This window comes from Chenopodium quinoa, unplaced genomic scaffold, assembly GCF_001683475.1.
Source record: "Chenopodium quinoa cultivar QQ74 unplaced genomic scaffold, ASM168347v1, whole genome shotgun sequence".
In the NCBI taxonomy this organism is placed as follows: domain Eukaryota; kingdom Viridiplantae; phylum Streptophyta; class Magnoliopsida; order Caryophyllales; family Amaranthaceae; genus Chenopodium; species Chenopodium quinoa.
This window is the reverse complement of record NW_018744895.1, coordinates 3,483,972-3,508,644: the sequence shown is the minus strand read 5'-3', so window position 1 is coordinate 3,508,644 and position 24,673 is coordinate 3,483,972. Positions and strand designations below refer to the sequence as shown.

At 37.2% G+C, this 24,673-nt stretch overlaps 2 protein-coding genes across 2 annotated transcripts; both read left to right on the top strand.

The window, feature by feature from the left end:
- Positions 1–4,194: 4,194 nt before the first annotated feature.
- LOC110706074 (two-component response regulator-like PRR73) lies at positions 4,195–18,536 on the top strand. Its single transcript, XM_021883989.1, has 10 exons — positions 4,195–4,389; positions 4,480–4,542; positions 4,912–5,405; positions 12,394–12,555; positions 12,690–12,823; positions 13,103–13,264; positions 16,218–16,398; positions 16,480–16,933; positions 17,077–17,818; positions 18,102–18,536. The coding sequence occupies exons 3-10, from the start codon at positions 5,048–5,050 to the stop codon at positions 18,204–18,206; spliced, it is 2,298 nt and encodes a 765-aa protein (XP_021739681.1). The 5' UTR covers positions 4,195–4,389; positions 4,480–4,542; positions 4,912–5,047; the 3' UTR covers positions 18,207–18,536.
- A 4,903-nt stretch (positions 18,537–23,439) lies between these two features.
- On the top strand, positions 23,440–24,060 carry LOC110705975. The gene has a single exon (XM_021883900.1). It carries the CDS (start codon positions 23,440–23,442, stop codon positions 24,058–24,060), a length of 621 nt encoding a protein of 206 aa, XP_021739592.1.
- The last annotated feature ends 613 nt before the right edge of the window (positions 24,061–24,673 follow it).

The window sequence follows — 24,673 nt, the reverse complement described above, 5'->3', positions numbered from 1 at the left end:
AGTCCCAGGCTGCTGTAGTTGAAGAGAAACCGAATGAGAGCTATAATTCAGAGGAAGATTTAGCATTAGTCAGTTCTGCTAGGTCTGATGATTTATCTGATAACTGGGTTCTAGATTCAGGGTGTTCGTTCCATATGTGTCCACGTCGAGATTGGTTTGATACATATGAACCTCGCAATGGGGGTATGGTTATAGTCGGTAACAATGCTCCATGTAAGGTCACAGGTATTGGTTCCATGAGGTTGAGGACTGTTGATGGGCGGAGGTTAACTTTGACTAATGTACGGCATGTTCCTGCTTTAGGAAAGAATCTGATTTCATTGGGTACCCTGGATGAATTGGGGTACAATGGTGTGTTTTCAGATGGGGAGTTGTGTATTTTCAGAGGTTCTGAGTTGGTACTTAAGGGTATCAAAAGGAACACCCTCTATGTTTTTGAGGGTGTTACACTGCCTAGTTCTGCGGTTTGCGCATCTGTATCTCACCAGGAGATGACTAAGATTTGGCACATGAGGCTTGGTCATATGGGGGAGAAGGGGATGCAGCTATTGTCCAAGAGGGGTCTTCTATCCGGGGTCAAGGTTGCCAACCTTGAATTTTGTGAGCATTGTGTGTTTGGTAAGAAACACAGGTCAAAGTTCAGCAAGGGTGCTCACATTACTGATGCAGTGCTCGATTACATCCATTCAGATTGCTGGGGTCCATCTAGAGTTGAAGGTATGGGAGGTTACCACTATTTTGTGTCATTTGTTGATGACAAGTCCCGATACACATGGCTTAGGTTGCTTAAGTCAAAGGATGAGGCCTTCAAAGTTTTCAAGCAATGGAAAGCTTTGGTGGAAAATCGACAAGGAAGGAAGATCAAGAAGCTACGAACGGACAATGGGCTAGAGTTTTGCAAAGACGAGTTTAATCAGTTCTGTGCAGATGAGGGTATAGGTCGGCATCATACTGTCAGGAAGACACCACAGCAGAACGGTGTAGCAGAACGGGTTAATCAGACACTGCTAGAGAGAGTTCGATGCATGCTCTCTAATGCAGGGCTTGGGAGGAGGTACTGGAGTGAAGCTGTGTTAACAGCTTGTTATGTCATTAATAGGGGTCCTCATTCTGGAATTGATTCCAAGATTCCGTTTGAGATCTGGAGTGGTAAGTTGCCTAATTTTTCGAATTTGAAGATTTTTGGTTGTGTTGCTTATTATCATGTTATTGAGGGTAAGCTGGATCCACGAGCCAAGAAGGGGTGTTTTGTTGGGTACGGGGATGGTGTGAAGGGGTTTAGAATTTTTTCACCTTCGGAGGGTCGGGTCATTCTTAGTAGGGATGTTACTTTCGATGAAAACACCATGTATTCAATTAAAAATGCAGAGATTTCAGATTTGAGAAGGGAAGGAGACAATTTATTACAGACAGATGGGGTACTTGAGGTACATCAGTCTACCATTGCTGATTTACCTCGGGTACAATATATTGATGATGATGCTGATGTTCCAGTGCCGGGTACTCCTGAACCTGAGATTACTCCTACTCATTCTAACTCTGGGGATGAGGTGGAGCAATCTAATCAGGGGTCATCTAGTCAACCTGACACCATTCTTGAGATGCCTAAACGAGTTATCAAGAAGCCTGTTAGATTGATTGAAGAGATGGAGGGAAGAAATTGCTGTGTTGATGCGATGACAGGTTATGCATTGAGTGTAGCTGATGATGTAGAGTCATTTGAACCTGCCACATATAAACAAGCAATTAGTTGTAGTGAGTCTGCGCAATGGCTTGCCGCAATGGGTGAAGAGATGCAGTCTCTTTACAAGAACAGAGTGTGGGAACTGGTAAAGGTACCGGAAGGGAGGAAGCTTGTGGGTTGTAAATGGATTTACAAGAAGAAAGAAGGGTTGTCGGAAACTGAGCAAATACGTTTTAAGGCTAGGCTAGTTGCTAAGGGGTTCAGTCAGGTAGAAGGGGTTGATTTTGTTGAGATATTCTCACCTGTGGTTCGACATACTTCTATCCGTGTGTTATTGTCAATTGTAGCACATTTTGATCTTGAGCTGGAGCAGTTGGATGTTAAAACGGCTTTCCTTCATGGCGATTTGGAGGAGGAGATTCTGATGAAGCAGCCCGAAGGATTCGAAGTTCCTGGAAAGGAACACTATGCCTGCAGATTGCTAAAGTCATTGTATGGACTTAAGCAATCCCCCCGACAGTGGTACAAAAGGTTTGATTCTTTTATGGTTTCACAAGGTTTTGACAGGAATTCATATGATTGCTGTGTGTATCATAGTAAGCTGGATAATGGTTCCATGATTTATCTTTTGTTATATGTTGATGACATGTTGGTTGCCACAAAGAATAAATCTGATATTGCTAGATTAAAGGAGATGCTTAACTCGGAGTTTGACATGAAAGACTTGGGTGCAGCTAGGAAGATTTTGGGTATGGAGATCTACAGGGATCGGGCTAGAGGTAAGCTTTTCTTGACTCAGAAAAGCTACATTGAAAAGATTTTGTCTCGTTTTGGGATGGAAAAATCGAAGCCTATAAGTACGCCAACTACTGTTAGTTGTAAGTTGTCTTTGTCTATGTCACCTCAATCAGAGGAGGAGTTGTCTTATATGTCTAGAGTTCCATATGCAAACGCGGTTGGTTGTTTGATGTATGCTATGGTCTGTACTAGGCCGGATATTGCGCATGCTGTTAGTGTTGTAAGCAGGTTTATGGCTCGACCTGGGAGGGAACACTGGCAAGGGGTGAAAAGGATTTTTCGCTACCTGAGAGGGACAACTGATATTGGTCTTGTGTACGGGAATGGTAAGGAATGCTTGGTCACTGGGTACAGTGATTCTGATTATGCAGCTGATGTGGATACCAGGAGGTCTGTGACTGGTTATGTGTTCACTTTGGGTGGTTCTGTGGTTAGTTGGAAGTCTACATTGCAGTCATCAGTTACGTTGTCAACTACTGAAGCTGAGTATATGGCTCTAACTTCTGCAGCTAAGGAGTCTATTTGGCTCAAAGGCCTAGTAGGTGAACTGGGTATTGCACAGGATTTTGCTACAGTGTATTGTGATAGTCTAAGTGCGATTTGCTTAGCTAAAGATCAAGTACACCATGATCGGACGAAGCACATTGATGTCAGGTATCATTTCTTGCGTACTGACAAGAGGATTAAGGTGAAGAAGATTGGGACTGCTGACAACCCGGCTGATTTCTTCACTAAGCCTGTTCCGTTTAGCAAGTTTAAACATTGCTTAGACTTGCTAAATATTGATTACTACGTGATGTAGTAGGCCCTGAGGGGCGAAGTTGGGGAGCTCCTGGTGTAGGTGTGTTGGCATTAAGGTGGAGCTTGCCCGGGGCTTGTGATGCAGGTGGAGCATTATGAGTTGTTATACTTGGAGACGAGTATGTGATGGGTCTTGGTTGAAGACTTATCGGGATGTATGGCTTATGCATGAGTCTTGCATCGGGTTTGGCTTGAGATGTTTTTCACTATGTCTTGATGGGGTCGTTTGCTGACTACGAGTTCTCGTCAAGGTGGAGATTGTTGATAAGTATTAGGTGACTCGTACTTCGTTGCTTTGTCCGCCCGATCGGGCGGACATTGCCCGGTCTGACCGGGCGGAAGAAGAAGAGGTGCCTGGCAAATTCGTTGAAGAAGCTGCTCTCGCGCGCCCGATCGGGCGAGCTTTCGCCCGACCGGGCGAGCCTTCGCCCGACCGGGCGGACATTGCCCGGTCTGACCGGGCGGAAGGGGTTTTTTGGAGTACTTCGGTTGTTGGAAAAGACGTGTTCTCGCGCCCGATCGGGCGGGCCTTCGCCCGACCGGGCGATCTGGGTTTTTTCAGCGATTACGAATTTAATATTTATCATATTGTGATATTGTAACCTAAGTATATCTTAATTAGGAATCACTACTATATAAACTTCCTATTATCATTATTAGGGTAACGGAGAGAGAAACACAAGAGAGAGAATACTTTGAGTGATTAAGTTCTTCATTGTAATCTTTGTAATCTTTGCCAGTTTATAGTGAAATCATTCGATCTCGGTGCCCGTGGACGTAGCTATCACATCGATAGTGAACCACGTAAATTCTTGGTGTTGTTCTTATTGTTTGCATTGAATTTCTTTATTGTTTTCTTGTTTGTTTACGACCTTTGCTTCCGCTGTCGCACAACAAAAATATTCAAAAAGATATATATAAAATAAATCGAGTCTAGTTCAAGTTCGAGTTTTTATTATAAAGATTAAAACTTTGGGGACTATTTTTTTTTTTCTTGGGTATTTTCCAAACAAGTAAATATAATTTCTCCTCTATTTTATTATTTATTATATCACTTTAGCTGTCTGAAAATTGTAAAAAGAGCGAAGAACAAGAACCCTAAACTGGTTTGTGATTTTTTTTCTCTAGTGAATAAAGATTCAATTTTTAGTTTGATTTGGGTTTTTTTTTTGATGGGTTGTTGAAAATTTCTGCAGGGTTTGTACTTTGCAGGTATGGATTCATCTTGCTGAGCTGAGCTTAACAGGGGTCTTTAGATGGTATGTCAATTCTTTCATTTCGCTTTCGAAATGATGTAAAACAGTTATTGTTTGTTGATTTTGTGTTGTTTTATGTGGGGTTTTGATTATTTATGTAAGTTTTGGTTCAGAGAAGTTGATTTTTGTGGAGGGTTTGTGTCTGTATGTATTTGAAGCATTTGATTTTTTAATTGTAGTTGGGAAATTAGGAATTTGGATATGTGTTTATATGGGTTTTGTTGTGGTTGATGTTAATTTAAATTGGATTTGGATTCTGATTGACTTTGTGAGTTTGGAGAAGGGAATCAGTGTTGTTTTTGTGGATTTGTTAGGTTGTTTTAAGGGTGTGTATGATGATATTAACTTCCCTTTTTTTGGCCATCTAAATAGGGATAATTAAAGGGATTTTCTTATGTCGAAGGCGTGTTCTGTTCGAAGATGCAGGGGTTGTTTTATGAACATGTTGGATTAAAGTTGGAGAATGGATTCTTTTGCATAATTGTAATTGACATTTTGAGTCTGGTTGATGAGGTTCATTCACAAAAATGAAAATGGTTACGGTGGAGTTAAGGTGGTGGCAGAGCTTAATCAATATAAAGAAGCTGAGAAAAGAGAAGTTAGGGGTGGGGTTGCAGGTGAAGGGCAGGGGCTTTCCGAGGAGGATGAATTGAGAATTATCGATGATGGTGAGGATGCAAACAGCAGGCGTTCTGTGAGTTCTGTTCAGCTTCCTGTGGTGACTCACCGGTCTAAATCACAAGTTCAAGGGCGAGTTCGTTGGGACAAGTTTCTTCCTGTTGGTAACCCCAAGGTTTTGCTTGTAGAAAGTGATGACTCAACTCGTCATGTTGTTACTGCTTTGCTACGGAACTGTAGCTATGAGGGTGAGGTTTTACACTCCAATTTAAAGGGCTTTTGGCTGAATAAATTTTGATTTATTTGAACTAGATGTTATCCTTTTAAAATTTCATGCATTGGGTCTTTTATTTTCTTATTTCCTTATATTTTTAATACTCCAAAATTTCGCTCCTCCTACGGTGTTGATTAGCTTCTCCAATATATTTGTTGTAAGTTTGCAAATAAGTAGATAGAGGAAAGTTGGATAGGGAAGAGATCTAGTAGAATTATGTAGATAATATTGGAATCAAAAGGCATGGCCGCATGGGAATCAGTCTCCAACATAATTAAATTAAATAAAAGAAATAAAGGGGGCTCAAATTATCATCAATCATCATATGTCCTGGCCTAACTATCCTAGAATTATCATTATAACTTTATTTTAATATTCTCAAATATACATTTAAAGTTTTTTTTTTTTTTTTTTTTTTTTTTTTTTTTTTTTTTTTTTTTTTTTTTTAAAGAAGAACAATTAATTTATTTAATGAATAAAGAGTTGCCTTAAAGTAAAGCTATTTAGTTCCTATATATAGGGTTTATTTTTTATTTTCATTTTTTTTAATTTACCATAATCCTGCTGTGTATCATTTAATGAATCCTGAAAGTTAGGGTAGAAAAAGAATGAGGGTAGGAATTATATGATTTACAGGGAAAACGAGATTGGAAGAAATCAAGGGTATTGATTCTAGAGGAAAGTCCAGGGCTAAATAGGACATTGTAGGGGTGTCAACGGGGCGGGGCGGGGCGGATTTTGGCATTCCCATCCCCATCCCCGCCTCACATTTTCATCCCCATCCCCATCCCCATCCCCATGTCGGGTCTGAAAATAATCCCCGTCCCCGCCCCGGCGGGTCCAACTCTAAAACCACCCCCGCCCCATCCCCGTCCCCGCCCCATACCCGCCAAACCCCCACCCCATACCCGCCAAACCCCCGCCCCATCCCCGCCAATTCCCCGCCCCATACCCGCCAACTTAGTATTGAGAAAAGCAACTGTCTTTCAAGTTTCAAGTGTCAACTGAAACCCTGCAGACTTCATAGTAGACTAATGAAAAAGTAGCAGTGCATACAAATCCCATTAACTCAAATCCAACAAAAACCACTGCAAGATCAACCATTTTAAAAATAACCATTTTAAAAAAAAAACACTAACTCCAAATTGTCCAAAGTCCAAATATTAAAAATAACTACAAGTCTACAAATATTCAAATACATAACAAGAAATTCATTAGGCCTTGAATTATTCGGTGCAAAGTCCACTTGTTCCAGAATCGATATCACATGTTTCAAATCCTTCCTCTAATTCTCCCACTAATTTAGCATATTCATCATCCTTAAATTCTCCACAATCTGCAAATACAATGTGAATTAATTAAAATAAATAAATAAATAATATTATTAATTAAATAAAATTTTATTTTAGCTATTTACTTTTAGAAGCAGCCCATATCCAATTTTGAGTACACATCAAAGCTTCTACAGCTTCCGGTAAAAGCCGACTACGATAAGGATTAAGAACCCGACCACTTGTGCTAAATGCGGACTCTGATGCAACAGTAGAAACAGGAATGCTCAATATATCTCGTGCTATTTGCTGAAGAATGGGATATGTGCCTCCATTTGTCTTCCACCAGTTAAGAATATCAAAATCTTGGACTAGAGGCACATTAGCAGCATCTAAATACTTATCCAAATCTGATATATCATGACTTGAGTCCTTATCTTGTTGTAAAAATTCAGCAAATTCTTGCATAAAGGTCTCTTCATTGGATTTGCTACTACTACCCAAATCAAAATCTTGTTGGTTGCTACTACCTTGAGTTTTACCCATCTTAGACCCATATTCATCAACCAATCTTCGTAGAAGATCACTAATTCTACGAACCTCAATTTCAAAGTCATGCTCATCAAAAATTTTTGCAAAATAAAAGCGAATAAGAGCCATTTTGTATCTAGGATCTAGTATTGTTGCCACTCCCATTAAGCCATTCACACTAGCCCAATACTTGTTATATTTTTGTAACATAATGTCGGCCATTTTCCTTACATAATCATGAGGAGATAAAAGCCAACCAGAAATAGCAATTCTCAAAGCACAAATTTTAGGAAAATAAAGATTGGCCGTAGGGTAATTTGTTCCTGAAAAACTAAGGGTAGTTTTACTAAACACTTCCAAATGTTCACATATTTTCTCAACTTTTTCCCAATCTTCAGGGGTCGGTGGATTCTTATATAAATTATTACGAGCACTTAAAACAACAAACACTTCTTTATAACTAGTAGCAATAGAAAGCATTTCATAAGTAGAATTCCACCGGGTTTTGCAATCAAGTGCTAACTTTCTACTACACTCAGGAGTTATTTGCTTAGCCACTTGTTCAAACCTTTGTACTCTCTTATCAGAAGCAGTCCAAAACACAACACTATCCCTAATTCTTTGAACACCATTTGATACCACAGCACTTAAACCATCTTGAACAATCAAATTTAATATGTGAGCACAACAACGCATATGAAAAAAATCACCTCGCAATAAAAGTGAGCCATATGGAAACACTCCTTTCAAAATTTCCATCATTGCATCATTAGTTGAACAATTATCCACGGTTATAGAAGACAACCTAAGATCAAGATTCCATGATTGAATGCTTTCTTTCAAAGCATCAGCAAGAACCTCAGCAGTATGAGGGGCGGGGACATATAAAAACCTACCAAAACCAATGAAAATAACATATATTATTTGTCTATTCAATACTATTGTGGATATATGGGCTCATTATTATCATCCATCATCACAACTTATAATTCTTATGATTTTAAAATTCACACAAAAAACTATAGCAATACAAAGACAACCAAAAAAAAATAAACAAGTTATAAGTAACCAGAAAACAATACCTTATGATCCGACTTTGCAACTTCCATGTATTATCAATAAAATGTGAGGTGACCGCCATATAACCTTTTCTCTGGTTGTCAGCTGTCCACATGTCAGTAGTTAAGGCAATCTTACCCTTTGCTTTCCTCAACAAGGTTGCAACATTCTCCTTCTCAAGCTCATATCTTTTCATAATATCTTTTCTAGTTGTGTTGCGAGACGGCACTTTAAATCCAGGTTGGAGTGTCTTGCTATATTTTCTAAAACCAATATGCTCAACCATGCTAATTGGATACTCATGCAAAATAATCATCTCTGCCAAGTCTCTTCTTCCATCTTCTTGGTGGAATTCGTAAGGAGCCAATGTCATCGTGTCATTCTTATCATTCAAGTTTTTTTTTGTACCAAACATTCTTGTTTGTCGAAGATCTTGACATACTCTCTTTGGACATATTTTTATATGATCTTTCAAATGAGTAGTTCCTGCTTTTGACCCACCAGCAAGTAGCTTGGAGCAATGGTTGCACTCAGCTTTTATCACATCCCCAACTCTCTTTCTCTTAAAATCAGACCACACTGCCGAAGTATGCCTACTAGTAATTGGTAGGAGAGAAGGATCGGAATTAGTCTCTAGAGGACTTTCATCATCATCTATTGCAATTGGAGTATTACTAGCGGAAGTGGGAACACTAGCGTTATTTGACATCTCAGACAAATTCTCCCCTGTAAAAATTAAATAAAGACAATTAATGCACTAGACATATTGACTACAGTATTGAACACATTTGACATCTCAGAAACAGCAATAATAAATTAATAATAGCAAATTAGCAATGCACAGCAGCAAAGGCAGATCATGCTTCTAGCACAGCTATCGGAAGATATCATGTTGAAAGGCCTATCAATGCATAATGTCATACTGTAACTGCTATGTTAATATATTGTTGCTGCTGCATAACCAGTTAACCACCTATCACACTAAGTCACTAACCACTACATACAGGATACAACACAAATTTATAGCCACTGAGCCACATAGATACAAACACAAACGCTCACACACACCATGCATCATTCATAGGCTAATAGCCAGTCATTTTCAATTCAAATTTAGTAAAAAATCAGTATATATATTTTGAACTACAATACAATCAAAATTCATCCCCACTTAATTATATACAAAGTGTGTTAAGTTAGTGTGTACTACAGAGATTGATCTTAGTAAATGAATTAAATAAAAAAAAAAAAGTAACTAAATCTATAATGATCGAATAAGTGGTCAAATGACATAATCCGAATTTAGTTATCACACATAAGCTAAAATAATAAACATAAACTTATAAGTCTGAAATTAATGAGAAATACTAATTACAATCTATACATATTTCGACTTTATTATATCTATTTTGTGAAATTAAATATAAAAAAACAAGTAATGAAAATTCTAGATTAAAACCCTAATAAACTAAAAAATTTGGAGGTCATCATATTCATACATTATCATACAAAAAATAACAGTAATCAACACGAAAAAATTTGATTTTTTCTTTCCTAATAGTTTCACTAGAACAATTTCTGGGAAACGGGGCAAAGGGTAACCACTCACTCACCGTCTCTTAAACGAATAATTCACCACCAACAATCAGTGTTCTAGCAAATTAATCACCTCCATATAGATCAAAGCAAACCACTAATTAAAACCCAAAAAGGGCTACAAATCCTAATTCATGCAGTCTTTAAACAGCATTAAACCATTAATCATTCTTATCTTTGTACATTATTCAGTCAAAATCATATTTTCCAGGACCAATTAATGACTCTTTTAGCTAAATTGAAAACTAATGAAAAGTACTCATTCTGAATACTTTTTCTGATCAAAATTTGACCAGCACATACGAATTGAAACAAGAAACTCAGCTTACAATCACAACAACACCACACAAATGCAACAATTAGGAGTGTTTCAAGAATGAACCAAACCAAATTACAAATTAAAGTCACACCGAACAGAAATCAACGGCAACAAATGTTCTAATTTATAGCAAAGTACTAATGTAAAATTGTTAGAATGGTAATTTAAGGAGGTGTATATGAGCAATATGGCAATTGAAAAAAAAAAGTTCAATAATTGCATTAGATTGAAAGTATCATACAAATATAACACGAAACCCTAGCTCAATCAAATGAAATATTGAAAACCGCAATCGAACAAATCATAAATAAAAGACGAATCACATACTTTCAATCGAAAACCCAATTAAGAAATTCTTAATTGAACATATTGAATTAAGAAAACTCAAAGATAATAATGCGAAAACGTTTACCTAAATTGAATGAGTTGCAGCCTTGCAAGATCGAGGTTGAAGAAGAAGGATCGAAGAGATTTGATTGCAGACGAGGACCACGAGGTTGAAGAAGAAGGATCGAAGAGATTTGATTGCAGACGAGGACCACGAGGTTGAAGAAGAAGGATCGAAGAGATTTGATTGCAGACGAGGACCACGAGGTTGAAGAAGAAGGATCGAAGAGAGGGGTTTGAGGCTTGAGGAAGAGATTCAGCGCTTGAGACTGTGAGAGGAGAGAGTGAGGCAGTGAGGCTAGGGTTTTTGTTTTGAGAATGAGTGAATGACTGAATGAGGGTGGGTATTGGGTAAGTGGGTTTCGTGTCTTATGCGGGTATGGGGTGGGTATAAAGCGGGTATGGGTCGGGTATGGAGTGGGTCAGGCGGGGCGGGGCGGGTACGGGGTGGGTCAGGCGGGGCAGGGCGGGGCGGGTATGGGGCGGGTCTGGGCGGGGCGGGTATTACATAACAACCATCCCCGCCCCATCACCCATGGCGGGTATGGATTTTAGACCCATCCCCGCCCCGCGACCCGCCAAAGCTAGACCCATCCCCGCCCCATCGGGGCGGGGATGGGGCGGGTCTCCTACTAGACCCGCCCCAGTGACATCCCTAGGACATTGTATACCGAAATTTAAACAATTAATCTGAATTTTTTGTGTCAACTGTCAAAAGCTACAAACATTTGCAATGGATTAATGGAGTATACTTTAGTTTGAACTGTCAAAATATAAATTTAGTACAATTTAGAACTTGTATCATAAAAAGTATGAACTTTTTTGTCCTATTTTATCATGGTATGTGGTACCATAGTCTCACATCAATGCCTTTGACAAGGTTCCCAACTAGTGTGAAGGGTAAGAAGTTCAGAAGTACATATCCTCAGCTGTATAGTGACACCTGTCAGTTCCTGTTCTGCTTCCTAAGACATAAATGAGTCTGACCCTCCACCCCATGTAATTTATATCGACATTATGTTTCTCTTTCCCCATTCCTTCCTTTGGAGGGTGCTGGGGGGCTGTGGATGGGGTGCTGAGGTTAGCTAAAAACTTGTCAAAGATGAGGCAGACTTTCGGCTTGTACATGCTATTTATGGATAAGCCCTGTTACGTAACAGGATAGTCTGATGGGGGGTGTGGGACAGCCAACAAGGTATGAGTATTGACAATCGATGGGATTGAAATAGGACTTAGCAATGAAGGTGGATCCTTACCACAATAAGCACTCTATAAGGCTTGAAAGTTTTTGAATTTTGTACTTTTGGGCATTGGCTGTGTATTATTTTCTGACTGACAGAGGTTTGCAGAATTGGGTTTGGAATTCTTGTCTTGCCTCTAAATACATCCTGCTCAATTTGTACCTATTTAGCTGGTTTTGTTTGATCTTTCTTCACAATCAAGCTTTCAAAGGCTATTGTTGTTCCTCAATTAGGAAATTCATAATATTGATTTCATGGTTAGTTTAGGGAGAAAGAAACTGTGTCCATTGCTATATGCAATCGCTGAAGATTATTAGAAGATTTAAGTTACTAGTTCTTTGCGAAAATAAGGCTCTCAGAATGGCTTGTATATGGTTCTTTATACCCTTTTACCAATTACATTGATGTCTTTTAGTGAAGTAGTGCTTGGATTTGAATATATTTGTAATATTAGATTTTGATTTCATTAAAAAAAAAGGTAAAAGTAAATTCAGTATGTGTGTTTTTCTACTCCTTTATTTTCATTTGGTGATGAACTCATGGTTTGAACTTTTGCAGTCACAGCGGTGTCAAGTGGTATAGAAGCATGGAAAATCTTAGAAGATTTAAACAATCAGATTGACCTAGTTTTGACTGAGGTTGTCACGTCTGGACTATCCGGTATTGGTCTTCTGTCCAAGATAATGAGTCACACAAGCTGCCATAATACTCCAGTTATTAGTAAGTTCTTGTAACTTGTTGTCTTTGTTGTATGTTCTATATTTGATTTGTGCTTTTCTGATCTTTCTGTGTGTATATTTTGTTCTTTCTTTATTTAGGTTTAGATGTTTAATCGTTCATGCTTTTGTTTGCAGTGATGTCATCTCTTGATTCAATGGGTCTCGTCGTTAGATGCTTGTCCAAGGGTGCTGCTGACTTTCTGATGAAGCCGATAAGGAAAAATGAACTTAAAAACCTTTGGCAGCATATATGGAGGAGGTGTCACTATGTAAGTAATTTTTAATCTTCCCAGCTTGCTGTGAACTTGATGTCATATTGGTTGACATATCATTCAGTCAATTTTTGGAGGCTGTAACAAAAATAGAAGTATTAAACTCTGCATGATGGTCACTGCCTTTCTGTTTTGAATGTAGAATAAAAACTTTCAGCTGTTTTATACATCCTTTTTTTTCCTATCATAAATTGATAGGTTGCTAATACATTTTGTTATCAGTATGTATTGGTGTTGCTTTCATTAATTTGTTTCATTGTTTTGTTCTTTTCTTAGTCTAGTGGTAGTGGGGGTGAAAGCTTCATACGGAATGAAAAGTCTATAGGAGCCAAATGTGCCGAAGAGTCGAACGATGACACTGGCAGTGATGATGAAGATGACAACAGAAGTATTGGCTTACAAGCTAGAAATGGAAGCGACAATGGGAGTGGTACTCAGGTAACATGACCCCTAATATTAAAGTTAATTAACATTGTTAAATTATGTGTGAATAATGTGATTAATTTAGATGGTGGTTGCTTGTAAGTCTCTGAAGATTAAATGAGAATCTTTATGGATTTCTTGGCACTTGATTCACTTATGACTTTGGTGTGTGTTTAATTTATGCTACATGTTTTTCTAGATTCAAGTATGGTTGTGAATAGACTGAGCTGTGTGTGTTTGGAAGTTAGCTGCATTTTCCTCTCCTTGCTTCTGTGTTTGTGATACTATGCTGTAGAAATTGTTAATTATGCTAATATATTGAAACAGTGAATTTGTGATATTTCGTTGGATTCCAGAGGCTGTCTACTTTCCTCTCTATTGTTGTTTTGTTACTGAAGTGCTTCCTGCTTCAGCGTCAATGATCTCAGGCTTTAGCATTAGTAGCTGATAGGCAGTCTGCATTTTGTACTGTACTGGTCTCATTTGAATGTCATTTCAATATTTACTAGGAAGCTATGGTTATACACTTATACTTCCTCTACTTTTTAAAATTGCAACGGTTTGACTTTTACACTATACACATATTAACTTTGACAACATGTTTTAATAATTATAAATTGGATAATAATAGAATAAATGTTATTTTGTACTCTTTAAAATGTTGTTGGATTAGTCTAAATGTAATTTTTTCAATCACATTATGTTATAATCTTTACTAATAAAAATAAAGATATTAATGGTCAAAGTTGTGTGTTGGCAAACATGATAGTCCAACTGTTGCAATTTTAAGGGAATGGAGGAAATACGTACTTAGTAAGTGGAAGATATTCATACTAATTTCCCTGTTATCTATGCTACTCAGACATGGGTACAAGTGTTGGGTGGGTACATATGCAAGTGTCAGACAGGTTGAAATACAAAAATTCCAGACACAGGGACACTGTCCATAAGAGTATAGGACACAGGTGCGGGGACACAACACTCATGAAAATTTTTCTTGATCTAGAAGACTTTGTGCATGTACTTTTCATGTAGCAGACATATACACACATTTCAGATTGATTTGTTTTTGCTAATTCTTGTTATTATTACAATCTCAGGCACATTTATAAGCATGTATCGCATAATTTCTCCTCTTCCCCTCTCCCTTGACATGTTCTCTCTATACATGTATTACAAGATGGTCGAAGTGTCTGGTTGGAAGTGTTGGGTAACATAGGTACTTGGGGCTGAACACCATTTTCCAACGTATTTTCCAAAATTTGTATAGAACTTTCAATTTGGGGCTGAAGCTTGTGTCGAACGAGTTCCAAAAATATTTGTCTTTGGAAGTTAAACTGGTAAATTCTATTTAGTGACATTAGGTTTTTACGTACTTTGGTTGGAAATTTTTTCAGACTCGATCTTTCATATTTGGCTGATGCCTGTAGGTAAAACTTGGTAAAATGTTTGCATGTGTAACGTATTCAATCTATTGAAAACCCTTTCATTCTATTAGTGCACTGACAGGATTCACAGGAAGCTTAAGTAGGTTGAAGTAGACATGCAAATTTCCCCATAGCTTGCTAGCCCTGCCTATCTGTATGATTGCCTTTTATCTCTGCGTTGAAATTTTTTTCCTTTAGGTCTTGAGGATCATCTATTTTGTCCATTAGGGCATATTAGTCATTAATCTGGCAACAGGTGTCCAAGGATAAGCAATTTTCTGTTTCATCTGAGAATTGTTGACAGGCCTTTCTGCTGTCTGTTCTTCATCTTAAATTATATTTCTGGTTGGTTTCTGCCTTAGCTTAAACGAGGATCATTGAGATTCTTTTTTCATGTCCCCTCAGTTCTTTAGGATGTACACTTATGTGATATAAGGCTGGTCATCTGTGAAGCTGACCCAGACCAGGGGATCACCCAGATCAGTCAGGTGTTGTCTATCACTCCCTCTACTAAGTGTATTTGAAATCACCCAGACCAGTCAGGTGTTATTCGTGTTAATGCCACCCCCCCCCCCTCTCTCCCCTAGAAGCTAGATTTGGACATTCTATAGGAACTTTCTTAATCAAATATTGCATGGCATCACAATAAAAATATCCAAAATAAATACAATTTGTCATTGCAAAATCCATTACTTGAAAAGGTCCGCTTCAGCAACTACACATTTTTCTAAATTTTAAACTTGGCCTGATTGACTGTGTTTAGAATAAGGTTGCTTTGGTTGTAAAAAGTAAACGAATAATTTTTGTATGAAAAGGATTCATTTTAAAGGTAATTATAAGTTCATGTACTTCGTATATTTGACTTGATAGTGAGGGATAGCTCAGTTGTTTAGAGCTTCCCTCCCGGTTCCAGGGGGATCCTGGGATCGATTATCATCACCCGCCCTTGTGGCTCTATAAACATCCAAAAAAAAAATTATATTTGACTTGAAGTTCCGCATTCTTGGGTTTTGTTTCATTGGCATGTTTGACTGACTTAAGTGGTGTATTGGCTTGAACTTCCTTTGTAATGGGTGAACTCACTTGTTGCTTATGTAATCATTAAACCTATCCTTTGAAAGGTCTTCTCATTCATTATAACAACTTTTTTTGTATGGTTTCCTTGAGTTTCCTGTCTTTGTTCTTTTGACCCTTAGTGGGATTGGCGTGCTTTGCTTTAATACAAAGCTGGCTTATTTTTCCTTTGCATTTTATGTGTTTGCTTGGTCTTTATGTAAATCATTTTCTATAACTTGTATGTCTCAAAACCAATTATATTGTAGTGCAAGAATATGGATTAATTCTTCTTTTACAGATCTTGTCTCACATGTTTTTGTGCACTTCACACAAATTTTAGTTTATAGTCTTAATATGCCTATGTTTGTGCATATTAATTGGTGTTAGTCTGTTAGAAGTTACCAACCTTATTGCCTTCTTTCCTACCTTTTCTTTCTTTTTATTTTTTCTCTAAATTTTCCCCTCTTTTTTTTTGGGTCAATTAGAGTTCATGGACAAAAAGGGCTGCAGAAGTTGACAGCCCCCAACGGCCATCAGCTTGGGACCAAGGAACTGATCCACCTGATAGCACTTGTGCTCAGGTTATTTATCCAATGCCTGAGGCATATGCCAGCAGCTGGATGCCTGGAGCCATGCAAGAGCATGATGGACAGGATAATCAACTTGGTATTTTCTACTGCATTTGCTAAAAGTTAATATACTGTGTGAATTTGAACCATCCAATGACCTAGTGTCCACCTATATCAGACAATGTCCCGATGGGAAAAGACTTGGAGATTGGTGTGCCTAGAAATACAGATTCTTCGCTTAATGGACCAAACAGAAAGTTGACCCTATCAACAGCTGCTGAGAAATTCCAAACTTCACAGTTAGACCTGAACCTGAAAAATGATGGTCAGAATTTTGATGAGGAAAATCTAGAGATCAACAATGAAAAACCTAAAGGTGAACGAAATACTCAGGCTATGAACTTGCCTGAAGAAGCCATCAGCAATGAAGAACATCTTAGAGGAAATTTAGTATCTGATGCACCACCTGTTCTTTCTGAAATATCCAAAAACAAAGACAAAGTCATGAACTATGACGAGGACTTGCCTTCCCTTGAGCTCAGTCTGAAGAGGGTGGGTGATGTTGCAGACGCAAGTACTAATGTCTTGGACCAGAATATCCTCAGGCATTCACAGCTTTCAGCCTTCACCAGGTAATGTGTGCTAGAGAAGTTGGAATTTGAAATTCAATTATATTTTGATCACTACAAGTGAACTCTGGGCCTGTCACACCTACCTATCTCATGCAAATTAAAACAAATTTATGGACAATGTTTAATTTATTAATTTATTGTAGGTACAATACAGGCTCAACTGGTAACCAGGGTCAAACTGGTAATGTTGGTAGTTGCTCTCCACCAAATAACAGTTCAGAAGCAGCAAAGCAATCCAATTCTGACCCTCCTAACCAAATTTCGAATAGCAGCAGTAACAACAACAACATGGGCTCTACTACTGATAGATCTTTCACAAAGCCTGTTATGGCCAATGATAAAACCCCTGCAAAATCAACAGTCCATGGTTCTCAACAATCATCTGTGTTCCAGCCAGTGCAAAGTGGTAAGACCACTGGTGGACCATTAAATACTGCTCTGCTGCAAGAAAATGAGACGGGTGATCAGCAACTCAAGAACCAACACCACCATGACTATCATCATCATAATTTCCATAGTGTACAGCAACTACATAAGGTTCTACCTCAAGATGATACGTCGAAAAGCACCCTACAATGTGGGTCGTCCTCAAACGCTTCTAGAGTGCCCACTGAAGCAAATGTTACCAATGGCAGTTTAAATGGGAGTGCCAGTGGAAGTAATCATGGGAGTAATGGAACTAGTGCTGTTGTAAATGCTGAAGGGTCGAACAAGGTCAATGATAGTGGGATAACTGCAAAGGATGGTGTTGATAATGGAAGCAGTAGTGGTAGTGGAAGTGGAAGTGGTAGTGGTGTTGGTGTAGATCAAAACCGATCAGCGCAACGAGAAGCTGCCTTGAATAAATTTCGACTGAAGCGCAAAGAAAGATGCTTTGACAAAAAGGTAACACTACTAATTAATGTCCATCGTATATATACTTGGACATCTATTATGGTCATGCCGTTTGTTCTAAAGCATCATATTCGTAGCTGAAGTTTAGAATTATAAACAGTACACATATATGAAGAGCGTATTGTAGGACTCACATTGTTTATTTATTCATGCAACAACTATATTAAGACGTGAATATTAGCTTTCTGGTTTGGAATTTGTACTTACATTTGCCTGAAGCCTGCTATCATAACTCAGCAACAGCATTTTGATTAGTGCTTTCTTATGACGTTAGGTGCGATATCAAAGCAGAAAGAAGTTGGCAGATCAAAGACCCCGTGTTCGTGGACAATTTGTGCGCCAAGAGCGAGAAACCAAAGGAAAGTATGCTGAGAGCTAACACGACTCATTACAGAAGCCGCAGGCGAGATCATTTATGCCCATATTAGTGTTAGCTGTCCAGATATGTAAAAGATTTCAATTTGCCTTATTTTCTTTTCTTTTCTTTTTTTTTTTTTTTTAATTTTTTTTTTAAATTTACGACTGCATGAGGTGCGAAATACTGTCAAACCTCATTGATTCTGTTTCGTCTAGACTGTAGGAAGACATGTTTTCCTTCGTGTTTTCATGGTTCCTATTTTGAGCTGTGTTCACTACTTTTAAACATGGTAGCCCCCAGGGTTGCCTCTGGAAATAAGCTTCTCCTTAAAGGTGTGCTGCTTTAACTACTTGTTTTGGTGTCAAATCTTGAGACAAAATTTCAAGCTTTCATAGGTCGCCCTTTTATGGGATTCTTCTACGATGCGATCCCCAGTAATGCTGTCGATGAGTTTCACGGAGAAAAGTTATCTTAAACAGAAAAGGTTCATGTCGAGTGTGTCTAGCAATGAAACTACAGGTTGTACAAACAGAGCTGTATATAGAGATAATTTAAGGGCTCTGAGCTTCAGGCCTTCAGACGAAGATAAATTGTCAGTACTCTTAAGATGGATTCTACATGCTCATACAAAGTGAGTAAATCTGGGTTTTCATAATCTTCCAGTAACTCCATATGCTCTATAAAACCAAAAATCGTACCTTTTTTTTTTTTTTGAAAGAACCAAAAATCATACTTCGTATATACAGTACATTTTTCTTAAATTGCATCATTTCTTTTTTCATATAGTTTTCCAGTGGGGTTGTAATTTGTACAAAAAGTGTCATTTTGCAATCCAGAGATCAACGGACGCCTCAAATTTTCATCTACTGTATACTCTGTACTTTTTTTTTTCCCCGGTAAGGAGAGTGACCTTGATTAGTCCTCAATGCTCAAGGTTTTGATCCAATTTTGCTAAGTGAGGGGAAAGGATAAGAGATTCTCACAAGGGTATTCACTATATTCATATTCATATTATCAAGCAACAAAAGATACTTCTGAGTCCAATTTTCACCTACTAAGGGGTCGTTTGGTTCAATAAGCTGGAATGGATTAATATGGATTCTTATACTTGGGTGGTATGAATTCTATATCCCATACCAATCTAAAGTTGTTTGGTTTAATCATGGAATGGATTCTCATACTTGAGTAATAGTATGGATTATGAATCCTTAGAGGCGAGGTGGGAATGAGATTCCAATGAAATGGGGTGGAGTTAGAATCCCCCAAGTATGAGATTCCATACTTAAATAGTCCAACCAAATAAATAAAACCATGGAAAGGATTCTAAATCCATTCGATTCCATTCCAACAAGTTCAACCAAACAGCCCATAAATAACTTATTTTTCGCAGTGTCTGATGCACATCTTTGATACTCTCCGTTTGACCGTTTCTAAAAATTCGACTTTCCGCTATGAGTTTTTTAGAAGACTCATCCCCCACTATGTACAATAACTCACTCATTCTCTCTTGCTTTATCTACTTTGTTTGGTACATGCATCCTTCATTTCTCCATCTTTCTTAGTTTATTCCTTTTTTTTTTTTTTTGGTTAAAATCTTTCATACTTTATTCATTTACACTATGTTTCAATAACAATAGTGAAGGGAAAGGGGAGTTGAGGAGAGCGAGAAGGTGACCTTTCATTTTCCTTCATAATCTCTCTAACATTGGAGGAATTTGGTTCATAAAAGGGGAAGAGAAAAGATCTTCTAATTCCCTCCCCTTCTTTCCTTGCATTTAATATCCAAACATAGGATTATGCATCATTTGTAGCTTTGGGTTGCTACATCAAACTACTTGCATCATTAAAGCTACAACCTCTACAATGGCAAGCTACTACCTTTTGTAAAAAAAAAAAAAAAAGAGAAAATAAATGTAAAAAAAGAAATCACAAACAACTTATTCATTCAAAGTGGACAACACATGCTTTGGCTGAAGTGAAACTACATAGCTTTGTAGAACTATGTAGTTTTACCAAAGCTACAACCCTTGTAGCTCCACAATGGCAAGCTACTAGCTCCAAGTATTTAAAAATTGCGAGCAAAGACCTATTTACAAGCATTGTGGATGCTCTCATTCTCTCTTCTCTTCCTTTCCCTCCATTTTTCTCTATCCAAACACAGTGTTACTATTTATTTTTTTGAACGCCCCACTCAATTTTTTTTCCAAGACTTCCCACGTAGAAGAATATACTTTATAATATACTTTGTATTTGCCCATAACTCTGCCCGTTTACTAACACAGTCACACTCATCAACCCATTTTTTTTCTCTACTTTTTATCATTTTATCCTCTACATTTTTCACTTACACGAAATCTTGTACAAAAGGCTATGGGGCAAGTAATTTAGGACACAGAGAGTATGACCTATTCTTGTTTGTTAAATTAATGCTAGGGATGACAAACGAGTGAGCAAATGCAAGTACTCCCTTTGCCTTACCCACCACCTACTCACTACCCAAAGCAGGTACGCGTATATCTAACATCTATACCCACGCACCCAAGTGGGTATAATTATAAATGCACACTTGCTACATCATCCATATAGATATCCGCCCCCATCTATTTCCTACATATATAAACTCAACTATTATCTTGTTACTACCTGTTTATACGACTATACTTAGTCGGAACTATTTATAATATGATGATGATACAAGTAATAATGTAATAATGGAAATGAAGCGGGTGAGTGCGTGGATGCTGGGTGGGTAATATTTCAAATTCCTCACCACCCACTAGTCTATTACCCATGATGATGAGTATGGCTTTCAATTTTCATACCTGCCCACTATAAACTAAAATCATACCTATACTCACTCCAACTAAGGCGAGTCTGCTTATACCCACTTGCTTTTCCAAGTAACATTCCACACATGTCATATCATATGAATACAAAGTTTGTACTAAAAAAATATTGCCACTATTTGTATAGTGATGGTACATACCTATTTTTTAAAACAATGATAGTACATACCTCATAATACAAAGATTTACCTAAATGGTTGCAAGTGTATGTGCACGACTTGAGATTTGAGGATACCATTAACCATAGAAGTCGCTCTAGTGTTTGCCAATCCGTCTAAACTGAAGGTTGTGAAGGCCTCTGTATTTTTCGTTTGGGACGATGTAAAGAGCGAGCTACATAAGCATTGATGTAGACATAATTTGTACTTCATGAAAAACATTACGGTATTTTAATCCATGATAGGCTCCACTCTTTTTCTTTAGTCCTCTCTCTTTACAATTTTTGTCGTAAATCCACCTAATGTTAAAACGTACAAGTAATTCTAATCTACTTCATGACGGTTCTAAATTTCTAATGGGATTTAACAATAGTTCCTCTTGAATAATGGACAATGTTAAAAAATATCGGCACAAAAATCTAACATGTAAACGGGATTTTGGCTTGAACACTTTTATGGGATGTTGATAGATCACCTTTTAACCTATGTACATCATTCACCGACGAGAAGCTTTTACGTGAGAGCGGATTCACCGTGAGTCCAATATATCTGACAATAATTTTCTAATATCTGATAATAATATTCTAATACATGACATTAATATTATAATATCTGACATTAATAATCTAATATCTGAATTTCATAATCTAATAATCTAATGTCAGATATTAAATTATTAATGTCAGATATTAGATTATTAATGTCAGACATATGTTGATAGATCACCTTTTAACCTATATACATCATTCACCGACGAGAAGCTTTTACGTGAGAGCGGATTCACCGTGAGTCCAATATATCTAACAATAATTTTCTAATATCTGGTAATAATATTCTAATATATGACATTAATATTATAATATCTGACATTAATAATCTAATATCTGAATTTCATAATCTAATAATCTAATGTCAGATATTAAATTATTAATGTCAGATATTAGATTATTAATGTCAGACATTAGAATATTAATGTCATATATTAGAATATTATTGTCAGCTATTAAACTATTATTGTCAGATATATTGAACTCACCATGAGTCTGACTCATCCAATTTTTTTCGTTCATATATATATATATATATATATATATATATATATATATACACAAATTTATATCTTCCAATTACAACGACGCCAAAAAATTGTCTTATGTTAATTAAGAATGCAAGAAATTTTATAATCTCATAGTTTCATTGATTGTCTTAGGTTTTTTTTTTTTTGAGAGGATGCCTACAAGACTATACTCTTGGAGAATTGTAATACGAAGTATTATACATTTATACTTCGTATGTTGCTTGTACATATATACGAGGTTTGGTCTACCAAACTTTTCTTTATACTATTGGCTCCTTTTAAATTGTTGCTTTTGGGATAAGATAAATGATTATCCTTCATTTACAAGAACAAAATATACCAATAACTAAACTCCATAAGTTAATGGTAAAGATCACATCAAACAAACTTGATGGGTAGAGTACAAGGATTTCTCTTCTATTGAGAAAATGAAAGAGTAGTTTAAAGGAGAGATTAAAATTAGTTTACCGTAAACGCACCAAAACCACATTTTTAAAAGAGAGATTATAATTAGTTTTAAAAGTGAATTTGAAAGAGTAGTTTAAAAGTGAGACAAACATTGCCTAGCTTCTCAGCAAACTTCAACCATGCATATTTTCTATTACATAACTAACTAACTAACAATGGTGTTTACTCATTTGTTATGCTACCGTACCATTATTGTAGTATGCTTCTTAAAATATTCTCTCTTTCGCCCCGTTTATAATCTCTCTAGCCCATTAATGACGAAGTTCAAAACTCTGGAGTGTTTTTATTCCAAAATTACATTCCTATATAGTCAAAATTCATAAATATCAAAACGGCCTTTACACATAATCTTTCGGACTTGAAAGCTTGATCCATCCCTCGGAGTGTTTTATCATTGCTCCACATCAATCCACCAAGACGGTACCTACAACATGGGAGGTAAAGATGGTCATGTTTTGTTAGGATTAGTGTTTTTTATAATAGGCCTTTGGCATCTCTACAATCATCTAAAAAACCATGCAACTCTAAAATGCTTCAAATCCTACACTTGGTTTCCTTCCTCATTCTCAAGGTATTTGGAACTTTACTTGATCTTGAGTGGATGCTCTATATTCATCTTCATGGAGCTCCATAGCTCACCATTCGATCATAATGGAGCAATCCTAGCCACTCATCTCCACCAGTTTGAGCATTCTTTCATTGCCATGGCATTCTCCTTCCACGCTCTCTTTGCTATCCTACTCGACAAAATCAAGCCTAGCACCAAGGCTCATGTCAATATGAGCCACTTCCTCGCCGCCATGGCCTTTGCCCAAGAGCTTCTCCTCTTTCACTTCCACACAACAGATCATGTAGGCTTAGAGGGTCAATACCATTTGCTCCAACAACTAGTGGTTATGGTGTGCCTATTTTCCACTCTTCTAAGCATATGGTTGCCTAAGAGCTTCATGTTGTGCTACATTAGGTCACTTGGTATAATATTTCAAGGACTTTGGCTCATTGTCATGGGATTCATGCTATGGACTCCGGATTTCGCTCCCAAAGGTTGCTCAATGAAGATAGGTCATTATGGTCGGCATGTGATTAAGTGTGATGAACACGAATCATTGCATCGCGGTAAGGCGTTGGTTAACATCTTGTTTAGTTGTTTTTTCATAGGTATGATGGTTTTTGGTGTGGGTTCTTATTTGGTTATGAACAAAATTTATGTTTCATATAAAATCATGGAGGATAATGATGACGAGGAATTGACATGTGAAATGGAGGATAGGCAGAAATTTCTATACAAAAACAGAGTTCTACCAATTGATTTGGAAGAATTGTAGATATGATACCTATATTTGTAAATTAAAATGATATGGTTACAATTGTATTGATTTATTTATGTAAATATCACTGTAATTTCATGCTTACTACTGAAATTTCTTTGTTGTATTTATACCTTGTTTTCTCTTGGACGGTTGGACCTTATTTCTAGCTAAACCAAAAGAGTATTAGCATAATCAAATCTATAATTGAGTCATTAAGATTAAGTTATGTTTGAGTCAAATGCAAATCTACATTTGGTTTGGGTTCAGAATTTGTTTATGGTTAAATTAGAACATGTAAATTCATTGATTGAACGGATGTTTATGGATCAAATCAATGTTGTAAAATGTGGTGAAAAGAGGTCCGGTGGTGGTGGTGAAGGGGCAGGTAGTACGGAAGGAGAAGGGGTTCAAGGAGGCGGCTACCCATTCATGACGTGAGTTTATGAGGTCTTTTCTCTCTCATGCCTATCTTTGGCGGTTCACTTGAAGAAAAAACATACATGTGGGATCTTAATGTATTAATCTCAATTTATATTTTCCAAATACAAAGTATAAACTTGCCATAATTTGAACTTATCGAGGAAAATTAGTGATAAAATTTATGCATTCACTATTTAAAAAAATAAAT

Coding starts and splice junctions, on each gene's coding strand:
- LOC110706074 (XM_021883989.1), top strand. CDS start 5,048: ATGAGGTTCATTCACAAAAATGAAAATGGTTACGGTGGAGTTAAGGTG. Junction 12,556..12,689: donor CCATAATACTCCAGTTATTA/GTAAGTTCTTGT, acceptor TTTTGTTTGCAG/TGATGTCATCTCTTGATTCA. Junction 16,934..17,076: donor CAGCTTTCAGCCTTCACCAG/GTAATGTGTGCT, acceptor AATTTATTGTAG/GTACAATACAGGCTCAACTG.
- LOC110705975 (XM_021883900.1), top strand. CDS start 23,440: ATGGCATTCTCCTTCCACGCTCTCTTTGCTATCCTACTCGACAAAATC.